This window comes from Equus caballus, chromosome 1 (assembly GCF_041296265.1).
Source record: "Equus caballus isolate H_3958 breed thoroughbred chromosome 1, TB-T2T, whole genome shotgun sequence".
Taxonomy (NCBI): domain Eukaryota; kingdom Metazoa; phylum Chordata; class Mammalia; order Perissodactyla; family Equidae; genus Equus; species Equus caballus.
Window position 1 is genome coordinate 118,203,746 of NC_091684.1, and position 19,437 is coordinate 118,223,182.

At 49.4% G+C, this 19,437-nt stretch overlaps 1 protein-coding gene across 5 annotated transcripts in view; it reads right to left on the reverse strand.

Annotated features, from left to right (window-relative positions):
- Positions 1-8,254: 8,254 nt before the first annotated feature.
- PCSK6 (proprotein convertase subtilisin/kexin type 6) overlaps positions 8,255-19,437 on the reverse strand; it is a 181,088-nt gene continuing 169,905 nt past the window's right edge. For all 5 annotated transcript variants that reach the window (XM_023651510.2, XM_023651513.2, XM_070268309.1 and 2 more), the window contains 3 exons: positions 15,251-15,380; positions 10,876-10,988; positions 8,255-9,671 (listed from right to left, as the gene is read on the reverse strand). In XM_023651510.2, coding sequence (XP_023507278.1) covers positions 9,574-9,671; positions 10,876-10,988; positions 15,251-15,380 — 341 coding nt within the window. In that variant the 3' untranslated portion in view covers positions 8,255-9,573. The remainder of the gene's footprint in view (positions 9,672-10,875; positions 10,989-15,250; positions 15,381-19,437) is intronic.

Sequence of the window (19,437 nt, forward strand, 5' to 3'; positions counted from 1 at the left end):
TTAGGAGTTCTTTATATATTCTGGGCATAAATACACTCTGTGGCTTGCCTTTCGCTCTCTTTTGGGAAGGGTTAAAGCTGCTTAAGTACCGAATAACTCGCAGAGACCAGAAATACTGTCCTCGTACACATCATCAGTGCCACAAAATACAAACTGTAGTCCATTTTGGTCTGCATAAGATAACCTCCTATTCCTAAAATCACAAAATCTTAACCTGGCCTGCAATTAGAATTGACAAGATAAGAAGTGTGGTTTCCTCTCCCATTTTGCAATGGAAATGAACTTTCAAATGGTCCAATTCAAGAAGAGGCATCAAAGGAAAAGCTTCTTAGCTCAGGAGGCCTTACGCATTGACATAGTCTTTTGTCCTCTTTCGTGGGGACAGTTTCACTATGGTCATGTAGGTCTGGGACAGGAAAGGGTTTTCTGCTTACTGGCCTTTCCACCCTTAATGGTGTTGTTTTATGACTAGAAGTTTCTAATTTTTATGTTCAATTTATCTTTTCCTTTATGGTTAGTGGGTTGTCTTGTTTAAGAAATCTTCCCTCATCCCCCAAATATTCTTCCGTATCTACTAAATGCTAAATTGTTTTACATTTCACATTTAGCTCTACAATCCATCTGAAATTGATTCTTTTTGAACTTTTTATTGAGGTGTGATATACATACAGCTGAATGCAAACTAAACACACCAACCAACTGGCCTCCAGATCAGGAACAGGACATTGCCACATTCCAGAAGCCCCCTCTTGTCCTCTTCCAGTCACACCCTTGCCCCAATGTAACCACTAATCTAACATCTTGTATAGATTGGTTTTGCCTAGTTTTGTATTAATGCAAAATGAAATTTTACCTTATGTATCTCTTGCTTAACATGTTTGTGTGTAGATATAGTTCATTTTTTCTCATTGTTATATAGAATTTCATTGTGTGAATATTCTACGGTTTATCTGTTCTGCTGTTGATGAGCATTTGGGTAATTTCCACTTTGGAGCTATCATAAGTAGTGCATCTATTATCATTATAATACCTATCTTTAAGCGAACAATACAGACTCAGAAATGGAATTACTGGGTCATAGGTTTACAAGCAGTTTACACTCTTTAGACATTCAGTATTGTCTCTCTCTCTCTTTTTTTTTAACCATTCTGGCGGATTGGTAGTGGTATCCCATTGTGGTTTTAATTGTATTTCCCCAATTATTAACACAGTTGAGAAATTTAAAAAATATATTTAGGGGCCAGCCCGGTGGCACAGCGGTTAAGTGCACACGTTCCACTTTGGTGGCCCGGGGTTTGCTGGTTCGGATCCCTGGTGTGGACATGGCACCACCTGGCAAGCCATACTGTGGTAGGCGTCCCACATATAAAGTAGAGGAAAATGGGCACAGATGTTAGCTCAGGGCCAGTCTTCATCAGCAAAAAGAGGAGGGTTGGCCGCAGATGTTAGCTCAGAGCTAATCTTCCTCAAAAAAAAAATGTATTGTCCATTTGGATAGGTTGTTTTGTGAAGTGTCTGTTTAGGTGTTTTGCCCATTTTTCTAATGAGCTGTCCCTTTTTACTGATTTGTAGGAGCTCTTTATACTTTTTTGGATAAGAGTCCTTGTGACATATATGTACAGTGAACATCTTCCCTCTCTCTGTGGCTTGCCTTTTCACTCTCTTAATGGTGTCTTTTGATGAACAGAAATTCTTAATTTTAGTATAGTCTAATTTATGAACTTTTCCCTATATAGTCAATGTTTTTTGTGTCTTTTTAAAGAAATCTTTGCCTACTCCAAAATCATGAATATTTTCTTCTAAAAGCTTTATTCTTTCACCTTTTGCATTTAGATTTGCAATCTGCCAGGAAGAGATTTGTCTTTATGGTCTGAGGTAGGGATCAGGATATATTTTTCCCCATATAGACATTCAGTTCTCCCAGCACTATTTATTGAGAAGACCATCCTTTCCCCACTGCTCTGCAGTGCCACCTTTTTCATAAATCAGGGGCCCAAATGTGTGAGGGTCTCTTCTGGACCAGCTATTCTGTTCCATGGGTTTAATTGCCTATTCTTGCACAATATCATACTCTTTGTAATAGTAAGCTTTATTTAAAAATTTGATATTTGTCTCAAAAAAGGGCTCCCACTTTTCTTTGAGACTGTCTTGGTTATTCTTGCCCTTTGCATTTTAATATAAATTTTAGCTACATCTTGTATCTAAAAGAGAATCCATGCTTTAATTTATATTGTACTGAATCTGTAGGTGAATTTGGAGGGAATTCATATCTTTACAATATTGAGTATTCCAATCTATGAACATGATATAACCTTACATTTATTTAGGTCTTCTTTAATTTCTCTTTATTCTATAGTTTTTGTGTAGAGGTCTTATACATCTTTTAATAGATTTATTCTAGGTATTTAATAGTCTTTTTATGCTGTTGTAAATGGTATGTTTTGTTAAAAAAGTCTATTTTCTAATCATTAGTTTCTGGTATATTGAAATACAGTTGAAATACAATTGATAACTGGCATTGTATCCAGCAATCTTGCCAAATTCACTTATTAATTCTAATAGTTTATCTGTAACCATTCTTTTGGATTTTCTACATATAGAACATGCTGTCTGAGAATAATGATAGTTTTATTTCTTCCTTTCCAATTCTGGTACTAGTTTTTCTTTATTTTTTGCCTGTTGCACTGGCTGGGATTGTCAGCACCACTGGGCAGTGGTGGTGGTGGGCATCCTTTAGCAGACATCATCATTTCAAAGCCAAGGGGAAAAAAACCTAATCAAGTGACCAATGTTAATATCACCAATAATGGAACAAGTCAAAATCCTGTATCACCTACTAGGATGCAATGAGAAGAATACAGCAATACTTCTGCGAGATTCCTGTCAAAGATGCGTGACCTGAATCAAAATGTGAGGAAACCTCAGACAAACACGCACTAAGGGACGGCCTCCAAATAACTGGCCTGTAGTCTTTAAAAGGCTCAAGGTCATGAAAGTCAAGGAAAGACTGAGGAACTGTTCTAGATTGAAGACTAAAGAGACATGATGACTAAATGCAAAGTGTGATCTAAACTGGATCCTTTTGCTAAGGGCATTATTGAGACAATTGGCGAAACTTGAATCCAGTCAGAGGATTAGATGGTAGTAATGTATCAGTGTTCATGTCCTGATTTTGATGGTTATGTAGAAGGGTCTTGTTTATAGGAAATACTCTCTAAAGAATTTGGGGGGTAATAAGGTATCATATTGGTAATTTACTTTCAAATTGTTCAGGAAAACATTCCTTTCTACTGTACTTTGTAACTTTTCAGCAATTTTGCTTTATTGTTTCAAAATTAAAAATTTAAAACAATCCAAACTTCACTTAATTCCAGAGAGGACCACTAGGTGGTGTCCTTAGACCAGAGAGCTGGTTTTACTTGGCCCTTTGCTTGCTGGATTTGAAAAACAAGTTTATCTGTTGATTAAAAAAAAAAAATGGTTGAGGGGCTGGCCCGGTGGTGTAGTGGTTAAGTTCACACGTTCCATTTCGGCGGCCGGGGGTTCACCGGTTCGGATCCCGGGTGTGGACATGGCACTGCTTGGCAAGCCATGCTGTGGTAGGCGTCCCACGTATAAAGTAGAGGAAGATGGGCACGGATGTTAGCTCAGGGCCAGTCTTCCTCAGCAAAAAGAGGAGGATTGGTGGCAGATGTTAGCTCAGGGCTAATCTTCCTCAAAAAAAAAAAAAAAAGGGTTGATCTGTTGATGGGCACTTAGGTTGCTTCCAAGTCTTGGCTATTGTGAATAAAGCTGCAATGAACATAGGGATGCATCTATCTTTTCGAATTAGTGTTTTTGTGTTCTTTGGATAAATACCCAGAAGTGGAATAGCTGGATCATATGGTATTTCTATTTTTAATTTTTTGAGAAATCTCCATACTGTTTTCCATAGTGGGTGCACCACTTTACATTCCCACCAGCAGTGTATGAGGGTTTCTTTTTCTCCACATCCTCTCCAACACTAGTTATTTCTTGTCTTTTTAATAGCCATCCGGACGGGTGTGAGGTGATATCTCATTGTGGTTTTGATTTGCGTTTCCCTAATAATTAGTCATGTTGAACATCTTTCCATGTGCCTGTTGGCCGGCCATCTGTATATCTTCTTTGGAAAAATGTCTGTTCATATCCTGTGCCTATTTTTTGATCAGGGTGTTAATTTTGTTTTGTTGTTGAATTATGTGAGTTCTTTATATATTTTGAAATTAACCCCTTGACAGATATATGATTGCAAGTATTTTCTCCCAGTTGGTAGGTTGTCTTTTCATTTTGTTGATGGTTTCCTTTGCCATGCAGAAGCTTTTTAGTTTGATGTAGTCTCATTTGTTTATTTTTTCATTCCCTTGCCTGAGGAGACATGATGTTCAAAAAGATACTGTTAAGACCTCTGTTGAAGAGCATACTGCCTATGTTTTCTTCTAGGAGTTTTATGGTTTCCGGTCTTAATTCAAAAATACTACTCAGCCGTAAGAAAAGATGAAATCGTGCCGCTTGTGACAATGTGGATGGACCTTGAGGGTATTAAGTGAAATAAGTCAGATGGAGAAAGACAAACCCCTTATTGATTTCACTCATATGTGGAAGATAAAGAAACACATAGATACGGAGAACCGATTAGTGGTTACTAGAGGGGAAGAGGGTGGGGGGAGGGCAAAAGGGGTAAAGGGGCACATGTCTATGGTGATGGATGGCAACTAGACTTTTGGTGAACACGATGCAGTCAATATAGAAGTTGAGATATAATGATGTACACCTGAAATATTTATACAATGTTAAATCAATCTGACCTCAATAAAAAAGAAAGTTTATTTCTTTACTTTAAAAAAGGAAAGTTTTGGGGCCGGCCCCGTGGCTGAGTGGTTAAGTTCGTGTGCTCTGCTTGGGCAGCCCAGGGTTTCACCGGTTCAGATCCTGGATGCAGACATGGCACCACTCATTAGGCTATGCTGAGGCGGCGTCCCACATGCCACAACTAGAAGGACCCACAACTAAAACATGCAACTATGTACTGGGGGGATTTGGGGAGAAAAAGCAGAAACAAAAAAAAGTTTTGTGGGTTTCCCTTGCTTCAGCACATGAATAGGGACATAAATCAAACCATAGGCAGTTTTATTCATTTTAGGGTATCTCCACGAAGTTGAGAATAGATTTCCTTTATTTTATTTTAATTTTTTTTAGGAAGATTAGCCCTGAGCCAACTGCTGCCAATCCTCCCCTTTTTGCTGAGGAAGACTGATCCTGAGCTAACCTCCCATCTTTCTCTACTTTATACGTGGGACACCTACCACGGCATGGGTGCCAAGGGGTGCCATGTCCACACTTGGGATCCGAACAGCCAAACCCCAGGCTGCCGAAGCACAACGTGCACACTTAACCGCTGTGCCGCCGGGCTGGTCCCAAGATTTCCTTTTTTGATTTCATTTCTTTTGGCTAGGGTTTCTCAGCCTTGGCACTGTTGACATTTTTGGGCTGGATAGTTCTTTGTTGTGGGGGCTGTCCTGTGCCTTCCAGGATGTTTAGCAGCATCCCTGACTTCTACCCACTAGATGTCAGTACATCCCTCCAGTTGCAACAATCAAAAGTGTCTCCAGACGTTGCCAGATGTCCTCTGGAAGACAAAAATCACCTGCAGGTTGAGAACCACGGTTTTTGGCAGTGAGATGGTCTCTGCTCGGGGCAGTTTGGATCCCCTTTGCTCAACAGGGAGCCTAGGAGGTAGCTGATTACCCCTGGAATGGCTGGTACATAGTGTGTTGGGGGCAAGCTTTGGGTGGTGGGAACTGAACCCCAGGACCTGAGGTGGGTGCTCAGTGCTGCACCACTTAGGGGTGCTGTTCTGTGCAGGGACAAGCCACAGAGCTCAGGGTGTCAGGAAAGGCCTAGACAACCAGCCAGGAAGGATAAGTCCTGAGTTTGAGGAAGGAAAAGATAAGAGAAGGCTGGGACAGGATGCAAACTCCTTTCTCATGGCAGCCAGCACCCAGCTGCCTCCCAGCTGGCTGGGCAGTCATGTGATGCTGGAGAATGGCTTTGGTTTCCATCACCCCTGCTTGTTCTTATTAAAATGTCCTTTGTACTTCACTTCTCCATCTCCTTCCCTTTTCATCCTCTGATCTAAACCTCCACCTCTCACTTGCTCCTAGAGGCGCCAGCATACCCTCAAGCTTTCAGGCTTAGGGTTTGCTCCAGCTGTATTATCAATGATTCAAATGAAGTGGATGGCAGTCTCTCCACATTCAAGGGCACTCCACTGCTGGCCATGTTTTCTTTTAAAGCTCTATCCACCCCCCTCCTCACATGATGTGTCTTCTGTAAAAAATGCAGTTCTCGGGCCAGGCCTGGTTGCCTAGCGGTTAAGTTTGGTGCACTCTGCTTCAGCAGATCAGGTTCGGTTCCCAGGCATGGATCTGGACCTATACCACTTGTCTGTCAGTGGCCATGCTGTGGTGGTGGCTCACATACAAAAAGAGGAAGATTGGCAGCTGATGTTAGCTTAGGGAGAATCTTCCTCAATGACAACAACAAGAAAAAATAGTGCAATTCTCCCCAGCCCTTTGAAGAGGTACAAGGTATAAAGTCAGCAGTGGCCTGGCAGGGATGGGGATGTGCACAGGGGGACCACTGTGAAGTGCCAAAGAATTTGTGGACAAAGTCAGAAAAATGTCACCCCTAGTTTAAAACAAATGTATCATGGCTGTGTTGGGCCAGCTGCAGAAATGACTCCCCATCCTGCAGAGAGCCAGCCTCCCTCCCTGGGGACAGGGATGAGAGCAACTTCACCAGTGTGTGGCTCGTGGCAACCCACTTCACCTCTGTGAGCCTCAGTCTGTGAAATGACAGATTTAGAGGAGTTGATCCATAACTCTATCACGGAAAACAAAACCCAGAAAAATGTCCTGCCCCAACTGAGTCCAGATAACGGTAAGGTTGGGCCATTTGCAAAGAGACATTTCATGTGGTCAGTCCCTTTTAACAAGGTGGCTTTTAGTCCTAGGACTTTGTGGACAGCTCCTGGCCTAGCCACTGTGGTGAGAGTACATGCACCCCGAGGCTGCCCGGCTGGCTTCCTGTAGTTGGTGTCCTTTGGGGATAAAAGGAGTCTCTGATTCAGTTCCAAACATTAGCCCGTAAGCTCTCAGTAGGCAAAAAGTTCTAGGGGCTGACCTGGGGCCCTGGCCCAGAGGTTCTTAGCAATTGCGGGTTTTAATTCAATGTCATTCTCATGGGGGAGGTGGAATCCTTACCAATGTTCTGTCCAGTCCTGGCTACTGTCTCCCAAACACACTCCTTCATTGCCTCACACTGACAACTCTGGTCAGTTCATGCTCGTGGTGGGCAGCTGCCAGCTTGGGTGGCCTAACTCCACTTTCTGGGAGCTGCACATTGCTCCCCTCCTCCAGCCACACGGTCGCTGGAAGAGCTCCCTGCAGCCATGTTCTGCTTCACAAGCCTGTCCCTGTGGCCACTGCTGATGTGACCAGGCAGACTAAGCAGGGCCCAGAAGCAGATTCAGAAAGCCTGTTTCGGGGGTTTGTGTCAGTTTCACCTGGGAGATGTTGGTGGTCATCTGTCCCATCAACTAGAGAAAGAGGAGGTGCTGCTGCCATGCAAAGAGGGTCCAGGGGACATTTAATGCTGGTCCAGGGTTCACAAGGCCCAGCTGCACCCTTCCCTGAAATTCCGAGTCACCCCGGAATCCCTCATCCACTTTTGTTTTTTCCTAAGTCAGTGCTAGTTGGTACATTTCCTTTATTTGCAGCCAAAGGATTCCCCGCAAGGACAAGCTTCTGACCTCACCGAGAGGCCGTGGGAAAAAGCCCAGACAGCACAGAGCCCATGGGTGCAGGGATCTCAATCGCCGTACAGAAAACAAGCTGTGACCTAAGTAAGTCACGCTTGGCAGCTATAGGTGAGCGGCTCGCAGTCTGGGCTGGGGGGGCTCCTCCTTGACAGAGGGGAGGCATCCCCACATCCAGCCCCTCTCCCCACCAGGCTCTGTGGCCTGAAAAGGGTCTGTGCGCCCAAGGACCCTCTGGGGCTGGAACTCTGGCATTGCCCCCATAACATTGTTACAGCAACATTCACTAAAGCTTAGACCTTCCATGTAATGACATCAAACGGATCCCGAAAGCACAAACAAAGCCATTTCATACATTGGTCAGCACCCATGTTTAATTGTTGTGCCTTGGAAAGAAATACAGGCTCCACTGCCATGGGATGTTAACTCTTTTATTAATTTAGGGTTAACATTGTGGATTTCTTTTTCGGAGTTGTGGATTCCATAAACAACAGCTGGGTTCCCCCAGCTCCCAGGGGACAAGGCAAACGCATTATAGTCAAAGAGGGAGCAGGACAAAATGGAGAAGAACGAGCTTGGAAAAATTTAAGGCAAATGTTACTCCCATATTAGAGGGAATTGATCAAGCAGATCTGTGCATTTCAATGAAAATATATGAAATATTTGTCAAAATAATTAACATCGGTAAAAATTAGAACATGTAGCTTATAAAATGCCTACACAGGTTTGGCAGAAATAAATCCAACTGTGTCGCTAGGCTTGCAGTACACACAGACACAGGAACATCCACCTTAGGAACTAGTCTGACGAGCAGAGGCCGAACGGATTTTAAAAGCAACTTCACGAACTGGGAAGTGACAGATGACCCACAATTCAGGGGTGCTTTACATTTTGGTAAGAGGAATCGCTTGGCCCTCAGGGCACCTTTGGCTGGCTCCTGGACGCCTCCTGGGGACCCTCACCAGAAGGCTCTGCATCAGGTAGAGGGGCCCATTCGGGCCATGGGATTCCTAGAGACACAGACAGACGGCGGTGACCAGGGGCGCTCGGCTCACTCAAGGAGAGCGCTGCAGAGAAGGCAGGCTCTTTCCATCCGGGTTTGGAATGTGACTTTCTAAGCTGTCGCTGCAGTTTCAGAAGTAGCTGACTATGTAGAAATAGATGCTCCATCCCCAGTGGTCGTACGTTTTATGACCCCAAATCTATTTTATTTACAGTCTGACCAAACCGTCCCCGAGACTGCTCTGTGGCAGGCGATGAGCAGGTGCGTGCTGGGCCCTTCATCATGGTGAGGACGGCCCAGGGTTCTGTGGGCCGGGCCCTAGGGTGAGATTTACTATGGAACTGCACAAAAGCATGGGCAGAAGAGTGATGTGTTATGCCAAGCATCTTGCCTTTCTGCTTTGGTCTTGAAGATTCAGTAAACTTATGGTTCCAGAAGCTGCTCCAAAGCTGGAGCTGTGGATTCCTGGAATTCATTTTGTTCCCGTTTTGAGTTTGCCAGAAGAATGTAGCCAGCAAGCAGAGTTTGAGAGGCTGTCAGTTTTAGGAACACCTCCTTAAGGCTCACCACCCACTCGGTCTGGGTGCCCAGAGATGCTGCAGAACGACTTTGCTCCTAGGGAGATAAAGCTGTCAGATGCAGGGCACCACCCCTGAAACAGGTTCTGGCCAACAGTCTGGAGAAAGGTGGATGGACGCGAGGGACCCTGCCTGCTGCGGGCAGCCAGGTGCCCCTACCCAGCCAGGAGGCACGTGCGGCAACAGAACTGAATGAAGAGCTTCCGTTCACAGAGCCGTTGGGACTTCACCATCTCGCAGAATGTCTCGTCAGCTGGGGCCCCACCGGGAAAGAGAAAAGAGGGACACATCAGACTGTGGGGTCTGTTACGATTGTTCTGATCATCCCACTTTGCTGGGCCGCGATGGCATGCAGGGCCGGGGGAACACAGAGGGAACGTGGGCGGCAGACAGGGCAGCCCTCACAGTCACCCCATCATGTGGTCAGCCTGGCATGGCAGAGGTGGCACTTGGCATGCAGGGACTTGAGCTGAATCTGGGAGACAAGGGGGAATCCAGGGGAGGGTTGGTGGGGAGTGGCAGGGTCTGGGAGAAGACACTGACTACACCAATGGAGGCCCTCCAGTGACCACCTCACTTTGTTGGGCTGGATACATAACCTGACTTCCTACAGAGGGAGCTTCCTGGCTTTTCAAGGGACACAATTCTGCAAACCAAAAAAAATAACGGAACACCAAGCAAGGAGGCCACTTGTGGTCTGTAGTGTGTGCCCAGGGCTCTCTGTGCAGGCTTTGTGCTCTGCCAGGCCAGCGCCAGTGCCAGCTCCGTGCCCAGGGACACCGTGGGGCTGGCAGCTCCCCCGCCTGCACGCCAGCCCACAGGGCCCAGAGCCCAGCTCACCTTCCCTGCCACACTGCACCTGCTAACGGCTCCTGCACCGGGTCTCCAGGCCAGAATCCCCTGCCAACCCTTCCTCTTGCCCGGAATCTCCAAATTGGAATCCCCAAATTGGTCTTTGGTCTCCTCTGAGTTCCTGTTTTCACAACCCGTCCCAGTTTCCCAATCAGCCTAGAGAACCAGGGCTCTCCCACAGCACAGATGCTCGACTGTGGGCTCTGTGAGGCTGAGACCCTACAGGCCTCCTGACTTTGACCTCCAAGATCGGGCCTGTCCTATAGGAAGTCACCAAACACAGGCCACCTGGGGCTTATGGCGTAAGAGTGCGAACAGTACAAGAACAAAATCACTTTTAAGAGTCACTCAACAAACTGACCACCAGTAGCTGGTTTGACTGCTGGGATGCCTCTCTGGTCAGTGTGAGAGGTCTAAAGGGAAGAAGGGAGGACTCGGGGAGCTCCAAGATGGTCAATCAAAGGAGGGGCCAGCACGCCTGTTCGGAGGGGCTGACATTCCTGCATTTTCTTTTCCTTTCTCTTTCGACCAGAGGCCAGAGGGCTGAGCTCCTACAAGCACAGCCCCGAGGTAACTCAGGCGTCCGGTGACCCTGAGGTGCTCACCGTTGCTGCAGGTGTGGTTGGTGATGCACGAGGTCCCCAGCTGCGTGAAGCCCGCCTTGCACCTGCTGCAGTTCCTGCTGGAGCCTTCACAGCTCAAGCAGTTCTCGTCGCACCTATGGGGAGACACAGGTCCCTGCTGCTGTTTGGGGAAGAGTTCCAACCACTCCAGGCCTCCTTCCCGGAGCCCTCCTACCTTCCTGCACCACACCCCCAGCTGGAACTGTGCCCCCTACAGCGGCCTGGAACCCTGGCCAAGTGTTTGCACGTCCTTCCTCCTGTCTGACTGCCCTAGTGCCTTGGGAGGGCAAAGACGGGCATGGCCAGTTGGTAGGAGCATGGCTGGAGCTGAGGGCAGGGCCAGGTCTCCGGGACTCCCGGTGGCTCACCTGGACGCCCTCCTGGGCACTGTGGCACCCACCCCACAGGTGGCTAGCGTCAGCACACACTCGGGGCTCAGGGCTGGGAGCTGGCCTGGGGACTGCTGCTATGCACCAGGCTGGCTTCCTTTGCCGTGAAATAGGCCTGTCCCCTGGGCATGGGGTGGCTGGGGCGGGGGGAGCCCTTCTACTCCTGTCCCAGAGATGGGACCCAGGGCTATTTCTAACACAGAGTACATGACCTCAGGGGAGGGGCCGCGCCCTGCCCCCCTCAGGCCATGTGCAGCAGTTTTATTCAAACACAGTCACACTCCTTTATTTACGTGTCTTCTGCAGCTGCTTCTGTGGCAGGGGAGTTGCGTAGCTGCGACGGAGACTGTGTGGAAAGCGCAGGCCCACCTGTGCCTGTCGTGCTCTGGGCTGCTGTGGACCTGGCCCCACCTGCTGCCTTTTCCAAGTCCAGCTCTCAGTGAGTGGTCTCCACAGTGCTCCAGTCTGCTGCCCACCTTTCACATCGCTGCCAGCTTTGGGCAGAACAGGTCCCAGAGGCAGGGTTCTGACAGGGCGGGTGGGGTGGCCAGGAGCCTGGCGCAGCTGACGTCTGGGCCCGCCCTGTGTGGGCAGTTCTTTGCTTAGGACAGACGCCACCTGCCCAGTCAGAGACTAGATGACAACAAGGCTCACTGTAGGCCTCTTTCCAAAGCGGCCCTCCGCCGGGCTCCGAGTCCACCATGGATGCCGCCTGCACAGAGGCCCCAGGGCGCCAGGCCCTCAGCCTGGAGGAGGGGCGGATTTTGTTCTCCTAGTGTAGCTGAGGATGCTCCCAAACTGGACTTCAGATCCGTGGTTTATATTTATAAATGTGTAAATCCTGCAGCACACTGCATCCAGGAGCTCTCTGACTTCCTCCTCCTGTGGCAAGAGACTGGCCCCCCCGCCCTCCAGACACCCCGGAGGGGAGGACGGGGCCTGCCGAGCGGAACCCTGCTCCTGTGCACTTTGAGGAAGCTCCTGAGGTCTGGTCCTTGACCCGCTGCACCTTCTGGTGGCCTGGCCACAGGCCCCTCACGCCACAGCACAGGGGACGACTTCCCCTGGGATCACCCCCCAGCCCCCGCCCACCCCTTTACAGACGATGTCCACCAGTGAGACGGGAGCTCGGGATAAGCCGAGCCACTTAATGGGATGGTCAGTTGTCACAGGCTGAAGGTTGCCACAACTATAAACAGTGAGTGGAGTAGGCTACGGTGAAGAATCAGCTGGACGCAGCTGACTTTCTTCTCCAAAGACAACCCCATGCCTGCCGGCTGGAACCGCAGGGGTGTCGGTTTCCTAGTGCTGTGTAACAAATTCCACACACGCAGCAGCTTGACCCAGCACCAGTCAGCATCTCCCGTTCTGCAGGCAGAAGTCTGGGCCGGCTCAGTGTACTCTCTGCCCAGGGTTTCTCAAGGCCCAGGTCAAGGTGTTGCTCAGATCCCAGGTTCAGGGGAAGAATCCAGCATCGTGCTGCTCCCAGGAATGGGTGATGTCCCCAGCCGACCCCCAGTGGCCTCAAGGCCATGGCTTCTCTGAGAGGCCCTCTTGGCTCCTTTCCATCAGGGTTACTGTGCCCAGTTGGTGGTCCTCTTGGGTAGGGGCTTTCAAGACACCTCTGGTTCTACTACTTTCTGTGGTACTTACTCCACCCCCAAACACCGTGGCAAGTTTGCCCTGCCAAACTCTGGAAGGGCAGGCATGCCCACTGCAGCCCTCCTTCCTTGCTGCATCGCAGGGGCCATTTCCACCAGCCTTTGGTCTTTAGGCTGTACCAGGTGAAAGTCAGACGACAGAAGTCGCGTCCCGCTTCAGTCTGGGCACAGAATACAGCAGAAGGCGTGCCTGTGAGTCTCTGCCCGCACCAAGGCCCTGGAGGGGCCTAGGGCGTGGATGAGGGGAAGAGCTGAGGGTGTGAGGCATTAGCAAGTACCTGGCCGAGTGGCTCTCTGTCTTCCAAGAGGTCCTGGCTCACTTTTCCAGGCGCTCTTAGGAAGTCTTGGAGGCGTCCGGCACCTCTTCTGAGATACTTATCCCGGACTGCTCTCAGCTTCTGGCCTCAGCTTCACGGGTGGTCTTAGCACTCTGGATGCCGACAAGCAGGCCTGTATCCTGGCCTGGCTTTTCCACATGAGCCCCAACTGGCTGCTTGCTCCCTCGGAGTTGCCCCGGGCCGGTCGGCAGCCGACAGCCATGGCACCCCTCAGCTTCCTGGGGCCTGGAGGAAGCCAAGCTCTCTAACAGCTGCTGCTTCCTGAGTGGGGAAAGGCCCTGCAGAACTAAGGGGACCAAGGCCATTGTTCCTTGGGGAGGAATTCATGCCGGAGGGTTCTTTAGAGCCAGGGTACCCTATGGACAGAAGCTCTCTGAGGTGCTGCCATGCCGCCCCCTCGGCCCCCTGTAGAGGGCTCTTCCTGGGGGTGCATCTCCAAGGCCTGGTGTGTCAGCCCCAGCACTGGACTCCCCTCTGGGGCTGAAGGCTTCCTCACCCATGGAAGGGAGCACCCCAGAAGCTCCTGTCCTCTGCTGCCCAAGGAGGGACTTGTGGGGGCTGCCTACCTCCTGCCTCCTGGGGCTGGGGACGCCAGAGTTTCTGGGTGCCCCATGGTGGGCTGGTTGCCAAACTTGTGGTAACACCCAGCATCCTCTGGGATCTGGGCATCTGACAAGTAAAAGTGATTATCACTGTTCAGTTCCACGTTGTCCCGGGGCTGCTGCATTTAGTGTAATTAACTACCCTTGAACCAGCGGGCTGGTTAAAATGAAAGGTTTACTTTGGACATCCGTGCCGAGGGTCCTGTATGGACTCAGCAAGCCTGGGTGAAGGTGGCAAGGTTCCTATTTCAAACCAGCCCAACAGAGGGGCTGACTCCTCTCAGATACATAACCCTCTCTGGACCCTCTTTTTGTGGGTCACACAAGTGCAAGGACTAGGTGGCCTCTCATTGGCTCACTGCAGGGTTATTGGTGTCTTTGTTTTAAGAGAATAGGTTGCAACCCAGAGCAGTTCTCAAACACAGCCTGGGGAGGCAACCCCAATGTGGGTCTCCAGCTGTGAGCTGGAAGATGGGGCACGGTCTCCCTACCCCTGCTCTGACATGGGCCTCCGGGGCTCCCTTGCTTTGAGTCTATTTCAGAAGGAAGGTCCCTTCCCCACCCCCAACATCACTATTATCAAGGTCACCTTCAAACTCCTCATTGTTGCTCTCACCCTGAACGAGGCAGCTGCCTGCCCTGTTCCTGGGATCCAGGTTATGAAGTCCTGATGTAGGGTGATAATCAGCAAGACAAGAAGACACCCAAGCAAACAGCTTCTTCTTTCACTTCCCATGTCCAGGGACAAAAGGGAACACTACAGGGTCGGGAGCCACCTAACCAGGATGGTGCACTGTGTGACACACAGGAGGGAGTGCAAAAGGAGAATGAGAGGGGATACAGTATATGCTCATTGACCGGATAGGAAATGGCTTTAGAATGAGGAAATTGTCAGAATCTTTTGTTTTCTCTAGATTATGTAACTAAAAAAAAATCTAACACATGGTTTCCTTAATTACCAACAGTGTGAGTGCATTCTGAGCTGTGGCACGCTGGGAGCTCCTGTGGAGTCTGCTACCGGGTGTGAGCACCTTGTTTTTCTGCTTCCTGCCCTCTCCCAGCTACACAGTGCCTGGCACATAGTAGGTGCTCAATAAATACTCATCAAAGGAACAAAGGAATGAAAGCAGCCAACTAACTCGTGACCTTGGCAATCACTAACTGCAGGGGTCCCCTCCTCTGTAGTGAGCTCCTGTCTGGCTACCGCACTGCTGCAGTGGTGCATGCTGCGCACCTGCCCCCAGTTCCCGGGAAGGGGCCGCCAGACTTGGCCCTCCTGCCGCTCCTGCTCCTTCACTGGCACAGCTGACCGCTCTTCCCAACAGTCTTGGTTTGAGCCAGGAAGTCTGCCTGGAAGGGGCGCGTACCTTCGGCACACCTTGTGGGGCAAGCCCGGCATCTCCTCCGGGTAGAAGCCCTCGCCACAGGCTGGCACGCATCTCCAGTCTTGGAAGTGGAAGTTTGCTGCACAGTGAACACATTCTTCTCTGCTGGGCCCTGAGGGGTGCGGGAAAAGAAGCAGATGTCAGGGACCGCCTGCCCACCGTGTGTCCCAGGCCTGCTGCAGTGCCCTGTGAGATCTGGGTCCTGTTCAGATGCCCCAAGGTCACCACCACAGCTGGATTTCCCAGGTGCCCACATACATCTGCACTGGGCCCTCCTTGTCCTGCCTGGGAGGCGGCCATCACATCCCCATTTCACAGATGGGGACATGGAGGCCTGAGCCAGGCTCACCACACCTCCCTATTGCCTGTGCCACCTTTGTTGGTCCTGATTCCAAATGCTTCCTTTCCCAATGAGCCTAAAACCTCCTTCTGCTACAGCCGGCCACCTGTGGCTTTGGGCACCTGAAATGTGGCTGGACCAAACTGAGATGTGCTGTAAGCATAAAATACACACACACCGGATTTCAAAGCCTTAGCTTAAAAAAAAATATATAAAATAGTCATTGTTTTGATATTGACTACACGCTGAAGCAATAGTATTTAGACACATGGGCTTAACAGGATACGTTATAGTTATTTTCACCTGTTTCTCTAGGAAATTTAAAGTTGTATCGGGGCCCACATTTGTGGCTTGCATCGTACTTCTATTGGACAGAACACCGTAAGGTGATGTGGGAAAAGGGAAGGAAGAGATTTTGGGGGATGTTGACAGTATTCAGTGTAGATGACCAGAGCAGATTCAACAACAGGAAAAATGACAAAAACGACTAAGGGCTTATGTGGCAGGGAGTGGGGACCAGGAGAGACAAAAGCTCTGAACGAAGGATCGAGAGTCATGATGGAAACCCTGCAGCTAAGCCAAGAGGACTCATCAACCTGGGGCAGACACTGGTCTAATGAAGAAACCATGCCATCCCTCCGTTCGTCTGTCCATCTGTTCATTCATTCATTCCAATAAGAAGTAAGTGCTGGGCGTCCACTCTGTGCCAAATGTCCCCGAGGAGCACCTGATGGGACGTCACAGAGAGGCAGTGAGGTGGCCACTGGCTGATGGCTTAGAGTGTTGAAAACAGGGCAGAATCGTCTCAGGTGCTCTCTGGTGAGCACAGCCCTAGTTAAACTTCTTCCCCACTTTAATCTGATTGTGGTCTTAGATGGAAGCCTGACAGTTAAGGCGACATATCTGGCTGTCTTCCTGGAGTAACTTCTGGACTAAGACAGGCCTCTTGGCTGTGTCAAAGGAAGACTCCTTTGCAGACTGGGGCCTGCAGGGTGGTTCTGCCAGCACAAGCCCCAGTGCTTCTGGTGGCTGGTTTTATCTCTCAGAACCACAGCTTTAAGCCTGGAAGGGATTGTGTGTGTGAGGCAGAAGCAAGAGCCCTTTGGGGTGACAGGGCCGTAATGGACAGCTGCCCACTCTCTCAGAGCCTCCATGTGGGGTGTCCTCCCTCTCTTGCTGCAGATGCCCCACAAATGTATAGGGATTCTGTTTGGTTTATGTCATTCTAGATGGAAGACTGCTCTTGTGCTTTGGCCACCCCTCCATCACATCTCCAAGGAGCGTCTGGCTTCAGAAGCCCTGGGTCTCAGGAGCTGTGTGGTTCCCACAGCTGTCCCAGTCGTTGGGCCTCCCCTATTGAACCCGGTTACCCACGTTGTCCTGCCTCAGCCACTAGGATCCTTAATGCCTGAGGAGCTTCTGTGGTGGGAAAGAATACTCCTTCTCATTTGTACTTGGTTTAATGCTTAATGCACTAAACTTTGAAGCTGATGAAATACGTTCAACTGGGCAAGATGAAAAAGTTCTGGAGATGGATGGTGGGGATGGCCGCACAACAATGTGAGTGTACTTAATGCCACTGAAGTGTACACTTAAAAATGGTTAAGATGGTAAATTTTATGTTATGGGTATTTTACCACAAGAAAAAAAAGCCTGATTAAACACAAATTTTCAGGACAAACTATTTTCACAATTACTCAAAATTATGAACTTTATAACTCAAAGTCTCTCAGGGATTTCGTTGAGTCACAAGCCTTTACAGGCTTCAGACACTTGAAAAGCTCCCAGAGATCATAATAATAATACCGAAATGGGTTGTGCTTTGACAGGACCCACAACATCATTTGTGGGGCCCAATGCAAAGTGCAAATGAGGTGCCCTTGTTCAAAAACCAGGAAAAATGTGCCATTAAGGGTACTAAGATATAAAATGCTTTCCTTTCTTCTTCAATGTCTAATCCCACGGGTCCCCTGTACCAATCCACAGTAGACCAGCAACCCCAAGGAATCACATCCTCTGTGCCAGGACGTGCTGGGTACCTGGATTGGGTATGGGCACGAGGCTTGTCCCCATTGAGTCACCGCCACACGCCCTGGGGCACTGCTGCCAGGCATGGGGATGTATGCCACCATGCCCAGCCCTGCATGCGGGCCTGACCCCGACACTCCCCAGGAACAGGCCCAGGCTCCCGCACCAGTGCAGAGTTGGCAGCAGTGGTTTCTGAGTGGAAGCAGGGAGGGGAAGGCCAGGCGGGCCTGGGCCTCCAGGGGGATGGGAAGTTGGCAGCCAAGTACAGCTGCTTCCAACACAGACTCACACCTGACACGGAGCAAGAAGTCTCGGTGACTCAGAGCAGGGCAGTGAGGTCCTTCTCCCCAGCAGCAGCCAGTGGTGGATGCATGCACCCCAGGAGCTTAGAAACAACCCAGGCAGGTGGGCATGGGGAGGAGGGGAGGCCCCCAGACAGCCTTAGACCTGCCCGGCGCTGAATTAATTCCCTGAAGTGACGGAGAAGTCACTGGGTTGGGATGAGAGAACCTACAAGCGAATCTATAAAGCTGTTTGCCAACAGGCAGTCTGGGGACATGTAGAAAAGAGAAGTAAATTGAATTATTGAAATCAAAAGCGTTATAAAGCCACACACCTCTAGGGATTCAAGTGACTATGAAATTTAACTAAGTGACATCAGTCATGCTCCTTAATCAACCTGGGCTAAACAAGTCAAAGAAACCAAGAATAAAAATGATAGACAAAAAGGCAACAGAGCAAACTGCTGGGAAAAGCTGCTGAGCTACCAGCGGCTGAGAATGCTTCCAGTCGCTGAGCCCCTGCTCTTTTGGGGGTGGTGCCAGGAGGGTGTCCCAGGAAGGCCCAGCTCCCCCAGCCTTTGAGAACAGGCCCTGGCCAGAGCCCTGCTTTCTCTGGCATGTCCACTCCTGGAAAGCATGGCTGATACTCACATGGGGTCCATGAGGACACACTGGGAGGGCTGTGCCATATAACGGTAACTGTGACCGAGGAGAGACTAACTCTTAAATGATCAGTGCAGCAAAAACTCAATCTCAGGTGAGTTTCATAGAACAAGGACCAGAGCGCCGGGTCAGGAAGGAGGGCCAAGAGAAGATTTAGCCCGAAGTGTGTCTGAGCCCACAAACTCATCATGTGCTTCAACATTCTAGTGCAAATAACTGCAACGGGAAACCCAATAAAACAAATGCATTCTCTGCTCTTCTGCATAAAACGGTACCTGGAAGACATCTGTGTTATAATCTTTGTGGGGAATTACCATACACATAAAATCGTCTATAGAAGTTTTTCCTCTTTGAATAAAATGTTCAACAGAAGCGAGGAGAGGTACAAAAGGACTAAGGCTATGTTTAAAAGGCCTCCTCCTTCCCTTTGCCCCGGAATCGGCCCCACCTCTCCGAATCTTTATAGCATTGCATCTTAGGCAGCGCCTCTGCAGCAGGGTTGGGCTTCCAGGCAAGCCAGCTCACGAGCAGCGAGCAGCGAGCAGCGAGCACCTGCGCTCAGCCTGAGAGTAGCCACTGCCGGGCCAGGCTTCTAACGCCAGGAAATCCAGGCTGCTCATTCAGAGTGGGCCCGTGTGGCTTTTCTTTAATTTTAAAAATGGTGGTAAAAGGTACATAAAATTTACCATATTAACCATTTAAGAATATAGTTCAGTGGCATTAAGTACTTCACATTGTTGTGCAACCATCACCACTATCTACCCATCCCCAGAACTTTTTCATCTTCCCAAACTGAAACTCTGTACTTATTAAACACTAATTGCCCATTGCCCCGCCCCGCAGCCCCTGTAGGGCCT